This window comes from Macaca nemestrina, chromosome 14 (genome assembly GCF_043159975.1).
Source record: "Macaca nemestrina isolate mMacNem1 chromosome 14, mMacNem.hap1, whole genome shotgun sequence".
Taxonomy (NCBI): Eukaryota; Metazoa; Chordata; class Mammalia; order Primates; family Cercopithecidae; genus Macaca; species Macaca nemestrina.
The window spans coordinates 91,884,567-91,901,480 of NC_092138.1; the positions used below are offsets into that span (position 1 = coordinate 91,884,567).

The 16,914-nt window shown below is 39.4% G+C and overlaps 1 protein-coding gene across 6 annotated transcripts in view; it reads right to left on the minus strand.

The window, feature by feature from the left end:
- The window catches only part of LOC105487149 (complement C5), a 121,109-nt gene that overhangs the window by 97,835 nt on the left and 6,360 nt on the right, over positions 1-16,914 (minus strand). For 5 of the 6 annotated variants that reach the window (XR_011612828.1, XR_003019299.2, XR_011612829.1 and 2 more), the window contains exon 1: positions 395-503. The exons of the other annotated variant lie outside the window; for it this stretch is intronic. Coding sequence is in view for 2 of the 5 variants with exons in the window: in XM_011750470.2 (XP_011748772.2) it covers positions 395-459 (65 nt within the window). In the remaining 3 variants the exon portion in view is untranslated. Of the gene's footprint in view, positions 1-394; positions 504-16,914 lie in introns of those variants that run through there. 6 annotated transcript variants of the gene reach the window in all.

Sequence of the window (16,914 nt, forward strand, 5' to 3'; positions counted from 1 at the left end):
ACAGATTTTCAGATCACAGTATTAGACTGACTCCCAAATAACCCTGGTTTAACTGTATATAGTCTATGAAAAACACAAAACTAAACACCAAGTTAAAATAAGCAAAAAATGTCAAGAAAGTTTATTATCTGGAGTTTGTTTTGTGCTTTTTTGAAGAGGAATTTGAATAATTACATAAATTTCAATAAATAACAATTTCATAAAAGCTGTTACGTTGTTGGCTACTCATTAAATCAAAATGCTTCCATGACTTTCTCATTCAGAGATGATACTATTCACTTGGTGTTCTCAGAAGTAGCAAATTATTTTCAAATTAACACAATCTGTTAAATTTAACTCTTCATTCATCATAACTAAGATGCATTGAAAAATGAAGATAGCTTGTTTTACTTACGTTTGCTCCTGTCCCCAAGTTTTTCCCAGGAAGATTAAAAAACAAAGTATTCCCAAAAGGCCCATGGTTGGAGGTAGCAGGAAATCCTGGATATAACCCTTTTGAGGATATTCTCCTTTTAAATAAACTGAACTTGAACAATTCAGATAATCTGGTTAATTATTAATGTCAGAAAGGTGAACCTCTAAGCAGGAAAACTAGAATTGGAACTAAAACACCCTTTCATGCCCAGGAATACACATAGGGAGTATTTTATAGGAGCTTACACCCAGGGAATTTATTTTTATTAATACAAATAAAGGGACTCTAAAATGGGAATTTGGCACTATGAAGAGTGGCTCAAAGCTACAAACCAGTAAGCCCATTGCTTTGGCCTTTCTTCTCTTGCCCAGGGCATTTGCTTTGATGTTGCATCATCTGCAAGCACACATCTGGCAGGTCCACTCTAATACTGATGGAGACACACTTGGACTCAGTTTCAAATGGAAATGATTTTAGAAAAGGCCTGGTTTAGACAGGGCTCACAAGATGACCTTTTTTGGAGACCTGAATGGCAGTGTCCTTGGTGCTGCACATGGTCTGAGCATAACTTAGCTCTGCAAAGGAGGTCTAGGGAATTGTTCCTTGGTCTGTCTCAGTCTAGAGAACATTAGGTGGAGGAAAGATTGTGACTGGCAACGAAAATGCCATGCTGAGGATGCTGTCGTCATTCTCTAAGTATTGGAGAATCGATAGTCTCCAATATTTATTAAGTCATACACCACTCATTCAAAGTTTGCCTTTATTCAGATATAGAATATCTTTCTTTTAAAAAAATACGCTATTCTTTTCAGTAAGGATTTTAATAATTTTAATATAAGAACTCCAGAAAAACAAAGCTTCCTATAAAAATTGAGTCTGATAACTAATTCACAATATACTAAAATTTTATCTTTATACTTTTTTTTTTTTTTTTTGAGACAGAGTCTCTTTCTGTCACCCAGGCTGTAGTCCAGTGGCACTATCTTGACTCAGGGCAACCTCCGCCTCCCAGGTTCAAGGGATTCTCCTTCCTCAGTCTCCCAAGTAGCTGGGACTATAGACATGTCCCACCACGTCCAGCTAATTTTTTTGTATTTTTAGTAGAGGCAGGGTTTCACCATGTTGGCCAGGCTGGTCTTGAACTCCCCACCTCAGGTGATCCACCTGCCTTGGCCTCCCAAAGTGCTGGGATTATAGGCGTGAGCCACCATGCCTGGCTGATTTTTAATTAAGTTAATTTTTATGTTTAATTTTCATTAGAATGTTTAAATTTACTCTCTTTTCTTTTTGCTTTTCTGTTTTTTGTTTTTGTTTTTTGTTTGTTTGTTTGTTTGTTTTGAGACGGAGTCTCGCTCTGTCGCCCAGGCTTGGAGTGCAGTGGCCGGATCTCAGCTCACTGCAAGCTCCGCCTCCCAGGTTCACGCCATTCTCCTGCCTGCCTCAGCCTCCCGAGTAGCTGGGACTACAGGCGCCCGCCACCTCGCCCGGCTAGTTTTTTTTGTATTTTTTTAGTAGAGACGGGGTTTCACCGTGTTAGCCAGGCTAGTCTCGATCTCCTGACCTCGTGATCCGCCCGTCTCGGCCTCCCAAAGTGCTGGGATTACAGGCTTGAGCCACCGCGCCCGGCCTGTTTTTTGTTTTGAGATGGAGCCTCGCTCTGTCGCCCAAGCTGGAGTGCAGTGGCGCGACCTCGGCTCACTGCAAGCTCCGCCTCCTGGGTTCACATCATTCTCCTGCCTCAGCCTCCTGAGTAGCTGGGACCACAGGCGCCTGCCACCTCGCCCAGCTAACTTTTTGTGTGTTTTTTTTTTTTAGTAGAGACGGGGTTTCACTGTGTTAGCCAGGATGGTCTCGATCTCCTGACCTTGTGATCCGCCCACCTCGGCCTCCCAAAGTGCTGGGATTACAGGCATGAGCCACTGCGCCTGGCCTACCTTCTTTTTTTTAGTACTATTTTTACCTTAATATATAATATGTGCTCTTCTTTAAAATAATAAAACAAATGTATCTAAACATATTTCTATAATGAGATATTTACGATATATAAATGAGATATGTATGGTCACATTGGCATTCTTTGCTTGAATTAATAAATAATACACTAAAAATATTTACACTTTAATGCTGAATTCACCAGGGAAAAAAGGAGCACAAAGGGAAATTTGATATACCAATTTCACTAAAGGTATCTGTTGCATATGTCATTGAAATGACAAATATTTGCCACTATTGTCTGATCATCTAGCCCATTTATTTCAAAAGGGAGTCTGTGAAATGATTAAGCTGGGTTGCAAAAGATGGGTCAAGTTAAAACAAACAGTACTTTTGCCATCATTTTTGGGAAATGAAATTTAAGAGAAAACAAGAACACTCAAATCAAGGTAGGTAATATTTGTATTTTAAGTGCAAAAAAGTTTGTTTGGTTGAGCTATAGAGTAAATACTGAAAACCAATATTTGCAAGTCATTGTCCTGTTTCTCTGGTAGAAAACATTCCGAAAATAATGGATCTCAAAGGTTCTCAACAGACCTGAAGTTTAAACAATGTATAGATTCTCAACTGTGTTTAGTCAAATTTTTTTATCTACCTTCTAAACGTGGCTCACAGATGAACTTTTGAGGCTGGGCACGCTGGCTCACATCTGTAATCCCAGCACTTTGGGAGGCCAAGGTGGGTGGATCACCTGAAGTCAGGAGTTCAAGACCAGCCTGGCCAACATGGTGAAACCCCGTCTCTACTAAAAATACAAAAATTAGCCAGGCATGGTGGCAGGTGGGTTATTCTAAGTAAAACCCAATATTTGTCCCTCTGACTGCTTTTTGGCTCAAGCCCGCAGTCTCATGTTTTAATCCTCTAGGAGAAAGGCTCTAATAAAAGGCCAACTGAAATCCAAAAAGAACTACTTCAGTAACTCTCCATGGGATATAGAGGAGGAAGGCACTGGAGGCTTCGGTGCCAGCAGTTTAAAGACTGATTGGAGAGAGGGCCCAGAGAACCCCCCAGAGATAGTTCTCCACACAGGAACACCAAGTAGAACAACTATCCATGCAAGACAGCACCTTCATAAGAGCCATAAAATCAGGTGAGTGATCACAGTGCCTTTTTTTTTTTTTTTACCTTAATGATAAGGAAAGAGGCATTAAAGACCGGGTGGGGGTAGGGGGGCGAGGGAAGATCTCCCTGCATTGCCTACACCACCCCTCCTCCAACCACAGGCTGCACAGCAGGAAAGAGAATCTGTGTGCTTGGAGGAGGGAGAGCAAAGTGAGTGTGGGTCTGTGTGCTTGAAGGAGGGAGAGCAAAGTGAGTGTGGGACTTTGTATCAGAAGTCAGTGCTGGAACATAACACAGGATAGAATTCTGCAGGCACCCAGAATTCCGACAGCGCATTTAGGCAGGCCTTGGGACAGAGGAGAATTCTCTGCTCCAGAGGGAGAAACCCAGGTCATGGCTATCTTCACCACTGGCTAACTAAAGTGGTCTGAGGTCCTGAATCTATTTGAGTGGCAGTCAGGACACAAGGACTAAAGTATGTGACTAAACATAAAATGCTAAGCACTCCCAACTTACCCCTACTGACTGAATGAACACCCACTTGGCCAAAGAGACCCCAGAAAAATCTTAAAAATTGAATTCCTGGCTGTGATGGCAAAGGGAGGTTAGACATGCCTTGTTATATCCCCTCCCTTTGGAGTTCAGGCACAACTTACCTGCATTCAAGTTAAAAGATCGTAGGACAAAACAGACTCTGTGGCAATAAGATACCAAATTATAAACAAGATCTCAGGCCATTCACGCAAGGAATCACACCCTACAAATCATAAAATATTGTTAAATGGGTTTTAAAAGTTAACCTGGTATATGCTGGGCATGGTGGCTCACTCCTATAATCCCAGCACTTTGGGAGGCTGAGGCAGGTAGATTACCTGAGGTCAGGAGTTCAAGACCAGACTGGCCAATATGGTGAAACCTCGTCTCTATTAAAAATACAAAAATTAGCTGGGTGTGGTGGCGGGTGCCTGTAATCCCAGCTACTCGGGAGGCTGAGGCAGGAGAATTGCTTGAACCTGAGAGGCAGAGGTTGCAGTGAGCCAAGATTGTGCCATTGCACTCCAGCCTGGGCAAAGAGCAAAACTCTGTTTCAAAAAATAAATAAATAAATAAATAAAAATAAACCTGGTGTAATATGGCTTACTTTTCAACTGACTCTGATATAGCAAGACATGACAGATAGCAGACCTTGTAGGGAATAAAAATATTTTATCTCAAAATATATTTCTTTGACATATTTTGAAATGGCCCTGCAAAGCTATCTTTTGTGGGGGAGATTTGCATCTGTAGAGAATCTCCATGAATGCAGCCAGGCCTTCCCTTTCTAGGCTTTTCCCAGATCTAGCAGAGTTGAACTGACAGTCTGACATCTCAAAGGTCTGCAAAGAGACAGATATTTGCCATTGATTCTCTCTGAGGGCTGCTACCTATGAGAAGTCATCTACATAACAAGAGCCTTGGACCCCACAACCTCCTTTAACTCAAGCATTACTTTCTATTGACTTTAAGCCTTTAGATAATAGCTTAACCCTCTCAACCAATTGCCAACTAAAGAATCCTTAAGACCCACCTATAATTACTAAGTCCCTACTTGGAGATGTCCTTTTTTTTGGGCTGAATCAATATATACTTTGCATGTATCAATTTATATCTTTGCCTGTAACTCTTGTCTCCTGGAAATGTATAAAACCAAACTATAACCAACCTGCTTCAGGCACACTTTCTCAGAACCTCTTAAGACTGTTCCCAAGACCATGATTACTCATATTGGCTCAAAATATGCCACTCCAAAATATTTTACAGATTTTTTTCCCTCTGTTAGCAAGTCCTTGGGCAAGGTCTAATGCTGTCCTGGTCTGGGAGGCAGTGGACTTAGGGTGCAACACAGTTTGACACTAGCTGTGGCAGCCACAGGAGTACGTATGTCACTCCTCCCCAAACTCCAGGTACTGATGCTTGGGGAGATTCATTCTGCCTGGGGAAAGAAGAGAGAAGAGCGCAGAGGACTTTGTCTTGCAACTTGGATATCAGCTTAGCCACAATAAGATAAAACACCAAGCAGATTCCCGAAACCCCTGATTCCAGGCTTTGCTCCTGTATAGTGTTTCTAGGCCCACCCTGGGTCAGAAGGGAATCCACTGCCCTGTTTGTATGGACTTGGTCCTGGCAGGATTCACCATCTGCTGACTAATGTGGCCTTGGGCCTTGAATAAACATTAGCAGCAGGCATAACCAGGCAGTAGTGGCTGCAGGCCTTAGTGAGCCCCAGTACTGAGCTAGTCTGGAAGGCTGTGGGCTTCAGGTATAACCCAGTGTGATGCTAGCTGTGGCCAGTAGAGTGTCTGCATCACTCCTCCCCAACTCCAGTTAACCAAGCCTGGAGAGAGATGCCTTCTGATTTGGGAAAGAGAGGGAAGAGAGCAAAAGACTTTGCCTGATAACCCAGGGAATTCTCCCCTATCTTCCCAAGTCTTAGATACACCAAGGCTGCGTATCTAAGACTCTGTAAGAGTTACAGGGTTCCTAAGCTTAGGACACTCCCAAGTGCCACAGGCTTAGGCCACAAAACTCAATCCCCTTTGAATTCTTGGAAAGCCTTCTCAAGGACAGGGACAAACAAGCCTGGACTATAAAGAAGGGAATGAATACCTAACTCTTCAATGTGCAGACATGGGTGAATATCCACAACCATCAAGAACATCCAGGAAAACATGGCCTCACTGAATGGACTGAATAAGGCACCATTGACCGATCCTGGAGTGATGAAGATATATGACTAATCAGACAGGGAATTCAAAATAGCTGCCTTGATGAACTTCAATGAACTCCAAGGTAACAGTGAAGAAATTCAGAATTCTATCAGAGAAATTTAACAAAGAGATTGAAATTTTTTAAATCAAATGGAAATTCCAGAGCTGGCTAAAATATAGATTACTAAGACAAAGAAGTGTATGGCTACATTTCTTCCCCCAATATTTGTGACTACATATTATTTTATCAATAAAATATGAAAATTAAAAAAAAAATCTTGGAGATAGAAAATTCAATTGATAAACTGAAAAATGCATTGGAGTCTCTCAATAGCAGACTTGATCAAGCAAAAGAAAGAATTTGTGAGCTTGAAGACAGGCTATATGAAAATACATAGAAGAGAAAAAGGAAAACACTAAAAAGATAAAAGAATGAAGCATGCCTACAAGATCTAGAAAATAATCTCAAAAGAGCAAATCTAAGAGTTACTAGCCTTAAAGGGGATGGGGGGAAGGGACGGGGAAGGAGAGAGAGAGAGAGAGAGAAATTGGGGTAGAATGTTTATTCAAGGAAATTATAACAGACAACATTCCAAACCCAGAGAAAGATATGAAAATCTAGGTACAAGAAAATCAAAGAATGCCAAGCAGATTCAACCCAAATAAGACTACTTCAAGACATATAATAATCGAACTCTCAATGATCAAGGATAAAGAAAGGATCTTAAAAGCAGCAAGAGAAAAGAAACAAACAACATAAAGGAGCTCTAATACATCTGGCAACAGATTTCTTAGCAGAAACTTTACAGGCCAGGATAAAGTGGGATGACCTAGTCAAAGTGCTGAGGAAAAGAAAACATCCGACCTAGAATATTATACCCAGCACAATTATTTTTCAGACATGGAGAAACACTTAGACAAACAAAAGCTGAGGAATATTATCAACATTAGACCTATCTTATAGGAAATGCTAAAGGAAGTTTTTCAATCTGAAAGAAAAGGCTATTAATGAGCAAGAAGAAATAATCTAAAAGTATAAAACTTGCTGGTAAAAGTAATTACACAGAGAAATACAGAATACTGCAACACTGTAATTGCAGTATGTAAACCACTCATATACTTAATAGAATGACTAAATGATAAACTGATCAAAAATAGTAACCACAATTATTTTTTAAGAGACAGACCATGTAAAAAGATATAAATAGATACAACAAAAAGTCAAAATGCAGGAAAGATGAAGTGTAGAGGTTTGTTTAGCTTTCTCTGCTTGTTTTTAAAAACTTTTCTTCGTGATAATAGTTGTTATTATAAGTCTAAAATAATTGTTTATAAGACGTTATTTGCAAGCCTCATGATAACTACAAACCAAAAACCTGTAATTGCTGCACAAAAAATAAAAAGCAAGGAATTAAAACATACTACTACAGAAAATCACTTTTATACAAAGGAAGATAGGAAGGAAGGAAGAAAGGAAGAGAGGACCAACAAAACAAGCAGAAAACGAATAACAAAATGTCAGTACTAAGTCCTTACTGATTAATAACAACAAGTAAATGAGTGTAAATGGACTCGAATCCTTTTGAGAAGGCACTGTAAACAGTTTTGTCTCTTGTTGTGGCATTGGCTGCCTTTAGTAGATTCTGTGTAACCTACTTCTTATCTCATAAGCTGTAAAAGGTCTTTGCTCCAAAATATCCTTCTCCCTCAGACTTTAAACTGGATGTTGTTTGAAGCATTCTTCTCGCTTCTCAGTAATCAGTCTAGCAATTAAGAGGAAATGCCATAAATGTTAATCACATCTCAATAAGATCTGTAAACTCCACTGCATTTAAATGAGATTTTATGAGACTCAGACATACAGGACATATTCTGAGTCTTTAAGGAGCTTATCCAAATGGTGACAACACAATAGCTACCCATTATTAGTTTCCAACATTTATCAGTTATTGTGATAATTAACTTGCTAAATTATCTCTCATCTTGACAACCACGTGGAAGGGTGTTATTACCCTCAGGTTACCAATGAGTAAACTGAGGCTCAGAAAAATGTAGTGCTTCAGGGAACACATCTAGTAAGTTGCAGAAATGGTGATTTGATTGTTTGGGATCCATAGAAAAAAGACAGGAAAGATACCAAACCATGCTGAAATCTTACCTTCTCTTTGACACCTTCTCCAGATATATATATATATAATTTTTTTTTAAGATGGAGGCTCGCTCTGTTGCACAGGTTGGAGTGCAGTGGCGCAATCTCAGTTCACTGCAACCTCTGCCTCCTGGGTTCAAGTGATTCTCATGCCTCAGCCTCCCAGGTAGCTGGGACTACAGGGGTGAACCACCACGCCTGGCTAATTTTTGTATTTTTAGTAGAGATGGGGTTTCACCATATTGGCCAGGCTGGCCTCCAGTTCCGGACCTCAAGTGATCTACCCACCTCGGCTTCCCAAAGTGCTGGGATTAACAGGCGTGAGCCACTGTGCCCAGCCTTTTTTATCTGTAACTAATTCTTTATTTTATAAACTCTTAAATAATTTATATCCCACTCCACACATTTTGATTCTTATTATATACTATTGTGTATTCTAGGCCAAGGTTCAAATGCACAAGGTGGGAATAAATGTGACATAATTGAATACCTAGTCTGGCTATGTCTGGTTCTCCTTTCCTCTATAGGGCTGGAGCAAGACTGGCTGAAATGACCACCAGGCAGATGGCAGATTGGGAAGACAAACTGAAAAGGTCAGAGGTGGAAAGAGTCAGAGAATAACTGGATAAGCCACATTCTGGGAAATACAGTGGTTCAAATCCACTGTGGGTAAATGTGTATTTGAAGATTGAATGGTAACTGGGAAAAATAGAGAAGAAAGTCATTGCTTAAACTATGCTTGAAAGTCACCAAAGCAGTGGGTTGGAATAGCATGTCCCAAAAGGCCACTTCACATCCTAAATAATAATGGAATAGGATAGGATTTCAGAAAAGGAAGTAGGGAGGAAGTAGAAAATAATAAGGCCAAGAGAAAATCCAGTGTTAATAATGGAATTCAGTTAAGCACATTTTCTTTAGAGGAGTCAAAAGGAAACAACATACAAGGAGGAGATGCTCACTCTCCCTTTATCTCTCACAGTTTTTGTAACCTCATCTGAATCTGTTCTTTCTATACCCTAGACCTTCTAATGAATCAAGCTCAGCTCATTAACCACCTTCTTTGGCTCCACTGACCCACACTTTTTCAGACAATGTTGTTTTTTGTTCAACATAAGTTCCTTCATCTAATTCTTATAACTGTTACTCATCCAGTGGCTAGATGTGGTAGCCAGACTCCAAGATGGCTCCCAGTGGTCCTTACCTCCCTGATATTCCCTTCCCACACTGTATCACACTGATTCATCTGACCAATAGAATACAGCAAAAGTGAAGATGTGTGACTTCTGAGGTCAGGTCATACAAGACATTGCTGTTTCTGCCTTTTTCGCTCTTGAACTGCCTGTTCTAGGGGAAGCCCCCATGTAGTGAGCACACTCAGGAAGCCTATGGAGAGGCCCATGTGGAAAGGAACTGCGGCCTCCTGCCCAGAGCCACGTGAAGTGAATCCTCCAGCCCCAGTCATGCCTTTAGGTGGCTGCAGCCCAGCTGACATCTTGACTGCAACCTCATAAGAGAACCTAACCCAGAATTACCTAGCTAAGCCGTTCCTGAATTCCTGCCCATTGGAACTGGGCAGATAATTAATGTGTGTTGTTATCTGAAGTCATTAAGTTTCGGGGGAATTTATTACATAGCAATAGTTAATTTTACACTAGATTAGCTGTTTTCCTAAAAGTATAACTTTGATGAAAGCTCCTTACATTCACTACCACCACTAATAGGCCCTTGCTCCTCCGTCATCAATACTTAATAATTTGCAAGTGTACTTTAAGTTCCTGAAGAGCAGCAGCTGGTAAATGCTTCCCAAAGAAAGCTGGAACAATTAGTGCTGATTAAGTCAGTGCTTAGGTGTGACAGCTTCTCATGGTAAACTCTGGCTTCTCATCTTATATTAATATCTCTTGTGAGAACCAGCTTCTTTGCTTCCTTGAGATAACAGATGCTTTGCCTTCCTCTTAAGAATGCTGAAATGACATCTTAGCACTGAAAAATCACATAAACATGTATGGAGTTCTTATGATGATTACTCTTTCTAGGATTACGCTTTCTTGCTTTTCCAACTCTTTTCTTTCTGCTTCAATTTTTTTTTAAAAAGAAGACATGCTAAAGTCTCTGTTTTTTACCAGAAAAAAAAACCAGATATGACAAAATCTTTGAATGGGTTTTTTTCCTTCCAAAATAACTGCCAAACCTTTCAAACACTTAGTCTATTCCTCCCTGCCCCACCCAGCCTACTCTATGTAATTTTATTTCCCCCTATTTATCCTGAGACCCCTAGAATGCTTTCTGGATATCTTCATAAAAGTTATATAGAAAATATGAAATCATAAATTAATAAAATAATTGCCCAGCAGCAGTCACTTGATGTTGACTGGAATGATTCAGCATTATACTCATTTTACAAAGAATCTGATAATCAGAATGTCTGTATTGCTTCCTTTAAAAATCCCACAATCAGGCTGGGCACAGTGGCTCACACCTGTAATCCCAGCACTTTGAGAGGCCGAGGCAGGCAGATCACCTGAGGTCAGGAGTTCGAGACCAGCCTGACCAACATGGTGAAACACCGTCTCTACTAAAAATACAAAAATTTGCTGGGTGTGGTGGCGGGTGCCTGTAATCTCAGCTACTCAGGAGGCTGAAGCAGGAGAATCACTTGAGTCCAGGACATGGAGGTTGCAGTGAGCGGAGATCACACCACTGCACTCCAGCCTGGGTGACAGAGCAAGACTCTCTCTCAAAAAAAAAAAAAAAGCCCAGAATCACACACAAAAAAGTAGCTCTGGCCACTTACATAATTTGAATGGCCTTGTGCAAGATAAAAATGTGGCATCTCTTATTCAAAAAAGCAGGAAAAATGCTGTTAAGGTATTAAAATATAAACATAAAGCCTTTTCCTCTAGCTTGGCCACCATGGGGAAACCCCATCTCTACAAAAAATACAAAAACTAACCAGGCATGGTGGCATGTTCCTGTAACCTGAGCTACTCGGGAGGCTGAGGCATGAGAATCGCTTGAACCTAGGAGGTGGAGGCTGCAGTGAGCCAAGATCACACCACTGCATTCCAGCCCAGGCTACAGAGCAAGACTGTCTCAAAAAAAAAAAAAAAAAAAAAAAAAAAAAAGCCTTTTCCTTTCATCTGTAGTCTCTCCCTCAACTTGTCATGGTGCTTTTTAAGATTTGCTATTTAGCACCATTGTAAATAAAGGCAAATTAGTAATGTTGATTATTGGCATGACTTTTATCATTCATCTTCATATTGTACATAGCCAGTTTAAGTTGCAAATATAAGAGCATTTCACTTGCATGTGGCATTGCCAAAATTATACAATTTGTATGTCATAGCTCATACATGTATATATATTCCATTCTTCCCAGAACAGTGGAAATTATGCATAAACTAGCTCAACTGTTTTTATTTTACTTTTCAATATGTGTGTGTTCTACCAACACTCTCCACCTTTGCTTTCTGAGGACAAGGAAAGCCTGAAAGAAAAAGGAACTGTGAATTATCCTATCTTTCCCTTTCTTTCTATGTGATCATATTCAAGGTAAGTATAACAGTTCCCTAATACAAGGAAATACCATGAGTAAGAAAAAAAAGATATAAGGCTCCTTGTTTTTTTTTTGTTGTTTTTCTTTTTTTTCTTTTTTCTTTTTTTTTAAAGCATGCCTTCACCGTCTTTCTGCACTCAAAACAAGTTACTATTCCAACGGAGAATGTGGTCTCTTCAGGCTGTCAGTGCCCCGGCTTGCTCAGCCACAGACATACTTTTCTTAATACTTTGTACTCACTTTGATTCCCACTAAACTTCTGCACCTTGTGAGCCCACTAGAATTCTGTGTTCACAGGGTATTGTGAATGCTCTGTGTAAATGAGGTGGCAAGGAATTGTGGACATAAATATCGTGCTGTCAGACCTCATTTATAAAAAACAAGCTCAAAGATAAAATTATTAATAAATGCGGGACAACAACAACAGAGCATTAAACCAAGTGTGGGGCCCTTCTGCATGTGGGGTTTGGGGTGACTGCATAGGTTGCATGCTCATGAAGCCAGCCTTGGAGTAGCTAAGCCAGGAGTAAATTCATATCTGACTCCAAAGACAAATCTCTTAACACTTCACATGGAATCTCTTCTCATAACACAAGGCAAGGCATTGGCAGAGTAATCAAAGAATGTCAAGAAGATAAGAAAATTTTAAGACAACTGGGTAACATCAAGCTGCTTCCCTTGGCTTCCGTGATCATTAGTGCTATGGTCTGAATGTTTGTGTCCTGTCGAAATTCTTATGTTGCATCTTAATCACCAAAGTATTTACAGAATTTTTGGTTGACAGTCTTTCTCTTTCAGCACTTTGAATATATCATCTTTCTACTTAGTAGCCTCCGTGCTTTCTGATGAGAAATCAGCTGTTAATTTTACTGAGGATCCTTTGTACTATTATGTGTTGCTTTTTTCTTGTTATTTTCAAGATTATCTCTTCATCTTTGACACTTGACAGTTTTATTATGATGTAGTCAGGTGTGGCTCTCTTTGAGTTTATCGTACTTGGAGTTCATTGAGTTTTCTTGAGTGTGTGGTTTAATGTCTCTCATCACATTTGAAAGTTTTGACCATTAGTTCTTCAAATATTTTTTTCTGTCCTTTTCTCTCTCTGTCCTCTCCTTCTGGAACTCTCTTTACACATATGTTGGTATGCTCTATGGTATACCAGAGGTCTCTCTTTATGTATATGTTTGTGTTTTCGATGGTATACCAGATGGTCTACAGGTCTGTTCATTTTTCCTAAACCTTTTTTCTTTCTGCTCCTCAGACTGGATAATCTCAATTGATCTATCTTCAAGTTCATTGATTCTTTTTTCTCCCTGCTCAAATCTGCTGTTGAGTGTCCCTATTGAATTTTTTATTTCAGTTATTGTAGTTTTCAAATACAGAATTTCTATTTGATTCTTATTTATAATTTTTGTCTTATTCTTTACATGGTAAGACGTAACTCTTACACTTCTCTTTAGTTCTTTGGATGTGGTTTCTTTTAGTTATTTGATCATACTGAAAATGTCTTACATAAAGTCCATATCTAGGAGATCAAGACTTCCTCAGGTCGTTTTTATTGTATCTTTTCCTTTGTATGGGCTACACTTTCCTGCATCTTTGCTTGTCTTGTAATTACAAAAGTTTTTTGTTAAAACTGGAATTAAAAAAAATTAAAATTAAATAATAGAATAGAGCAACCTGGAAAATTTGACCTGTAGGTTAGATTTGAACATTAATTTAGAAATGCTTCTGTTTTTATGCTCTAGTGGCAATGTGCAAAATGTTTTTGAAAAATTGTTTGCAGCAATATTCAGAAAGGCCATAGGACTGGAATGCTTTTCCATGAAGGTAACCCTTTAACCCTATGAAATAAGATATGATGGTCCCCATTTAACAGGATAAAAAGTTAGTGATTTATTCCAGTGAAAATTATAAAAAGAGAAGGATGCAAAAATGCCTTCCAAAATCTAGTTAACTTTTAAAACTAGTGGTTATTCTGGGGAAAATTGGGAGATATTATCCCATTAATGAATCTTGAGCTATTTCTTTGTAAGAAGAATTATATCACTGCTTCTCATGAATCTCACCAGCATTGACCTATGGCCCCCATCTCTTCTTTTTCTGTTCTTTTAAATTTTATTTATTTACTTTGTTCTTGTTGGTCTTTTCCTTTATTTTTTTGTTTTTAAAAATTATTCTACTTTTTTCCTTTTCCTACTCTATTTCTCATTTCCAATTCTTTTCTCTGTAATATATAGTCGAGTATGATTATATGTATTTGAGATTTTATGTTTTTCAAACTTAAGTGAACTTCACTTTTTTCGTTTGTAAAATAGGAGATACTGTCTACTCTGTCCACCTAACGGGGTTGTTGTAAGTTTTAAACAATACTTGTTATAGCTCCAGAAAACCATAAACTAGCTTATGTTGCTTCCTAGTTTATTTCTTTGAGTGTTTTTTTAACTTTCAGATTGAAACTGTTAACAAAAATACATTTCCTGATTGTTCTTATTAGAGCCCAAGATTTCAGTATTTCATCTGTGATGCAATTATTGCTGCAGATTTCCATATGTGATAGAATCAGATATTTTGAATGTCATTTTATAATTTTTCAAATGTTAGCAATTTTTGTATTCTTTCATAAATTCCTCAAATAATTTATCAACTTCAATTTTGTATTTCTATCAATTAAATTATTAAAATTTAAATTCAAAAGCATTGGTAAAATACCAGATCTTCTAAGTTTAACTTCTAAAACTGAATGTCAATTAAATTAAATCTTAAACATATAGAGTTAAATTTAATTCAAACTACAAATATGGAATAAAAAATATAAAATAGTCTGGGCACAGTGGCTCATGCCTGTAATCCCCGCTGAGGATTTGGGAGGCTAAGGCAGGTGGATCAACTGAGGTCAGAAGTTCGAGACCAGCCTGGCTGACATGGTGAAACCCCATCTCTACTAAAATACAAAAATTAGCCAGGAGTGGTGGTGTGCGCCTGTAGTCCCAGCTACTCGGGAGGCTGAGGCAGAAAAATCGCTTGAACCCAGAAGGCAGAGGTTGCAGTGAGCCGAGATCAGCCTGGGCGACAGAGTGAGACTCCGACTCAAAAAAAAAAAAGAAAAAAAAAAAAAAAGGTATACACCACCACCAAATGATATAGAAAGAATGAAAATTTAAAAAAAAGAAAACTATATTCCAGGCAAGTACTGACAAAATTTAAGCTAGTAGAGAATAATTATAATTTACTAAAAAGTCATAGCAACAGTCATAGCCTTCATGCACTTAAGAACATAACATTGGGCCAGTCGTGGTGGCTCATGCCTGTAATCCCAGCACTATGGGAGGCTGAGGTGGGCGGATCACCTGAGGTCAGGAGTTTGAGATCAGCCTGGTCAATGTGGTGAAATCCCATCTTTACTAAAAATCCAAAAAAAAATTAGCTGGGCGTGGTGGCGCGTGCCTGTAATCCCAACTACTCAGGAGGCTGAGGCAGGAGAATCACTTAAACCCGGGAGGCGGAGGTTACAATGAGCCCACATTGTGCCACTGCACTCCAGCCTTGGGTGACAGAACAAGACTCTGTCTCAAAAAAAAAGAAAAAAAAAGGACAAAAACCACATGATCAACTCATTTGACACAGAGAAAGCATTTGGCAAAGTTCAACATACTTTTTAAATAAACAGTCTCAACAGTTTGGGCATAAAATAAAAATTCCTGGCTGGGCATGATGGCTCATGCCTGCAATCTCAATTCTTTGAGAGGCCGAGGTGGAAGGATTACTTGAGGCCAGAAATTTGAGACCAGTCTGGGCAATGCTGCAAGACCCCATCTCAAAAAAAAATATTTTTAAATTAGCCAGGCATGGTAGCACATACCTGTAGTCCCAGCTACTCAGGAGGTTGAGGCAGGAGAATTGCTTGAGCTCAGGAGGTCAGGGTTGCAGTGAGCCATGATTGCACCATTGCATTTCAACCTGGGTGACAGAGTAAAACCCCATCTTAAGAAAAAAAAAAAGGGCAGGGCACGGTGGCTCATGCCTGTAATCCCAGCACTTTGGGGGGCCAAGGTGGGCAGATCACGAGGTCAAGAAATTGAGACGATCCTGGCGAACATGGTGAAATCCCATCTCTATTAAAAATACAAAAAAAAAAAAAAAAAATTAACTGGGTGTGGTGGCACGCGCCCGTAGTCCCAGCTACTCAGGAGGCTGAGGCAGGAGAATCGCTTGAACCCAGGAGGAGGTGGAGGTTGCAGTGAGTCGAGATCGCGCCACTGCATTCTAGCTTGGTGACAGAATGAGACTCCGTCTGGAAAAAAAGGAAAAAAAAGAAAATTCCTCACATACAAAACATACGATATGGTTTGGCACTGTGACCCTACCCAAATCTCATGTCGAACTGTAATCCCCACGTGTCAGGGAAGGTACCTGGTGGGAGGTGGTTGGATCATGGGGGCAGTTTCCCTCATGTCATTCTTACGATAGTCAGTAAGTTCTCATGAGAGCTGATGGTTTAATAGTGTGGCACTTCCCCTCTCCTCCTGCTGCTTCAAAAGACGTGCCTTGCTTCCTGTTTGCCTTCCGCCATAATTGTAAGTTTCCTGAGGCCTCCCCAGGCATGTGAAACTCAGTCAATTAAACCTCTCTTCTTTATAAATTACTCAGTCTCAGGTAGTTCTTTATAGCAGTGTGAAAATGGACTAATACAACATTAAAAAGGCCGTTTATGAGAAACCTGCAGCTCACATTATCATCAGTGGAAAAAAACCTCAAAGCTTTTCCACTAAGATCTGGTACAATGCAAGGATCCCAAACTTACTACTTCTAATCAACATAGATTGGAAGAACTAGCAAGTGCAATTAGATAAGAAAAAGAAATAAAAGACATCAAAAATCAGAAAGGAAGAGGTAAAATTATTTCTATTTGCAGATGACATAGTTCTATATGTAGAAAACCCCAAAGATTCCACAAAAAATCTATTAGAAACTAGTAAATGAATTCAGTAAA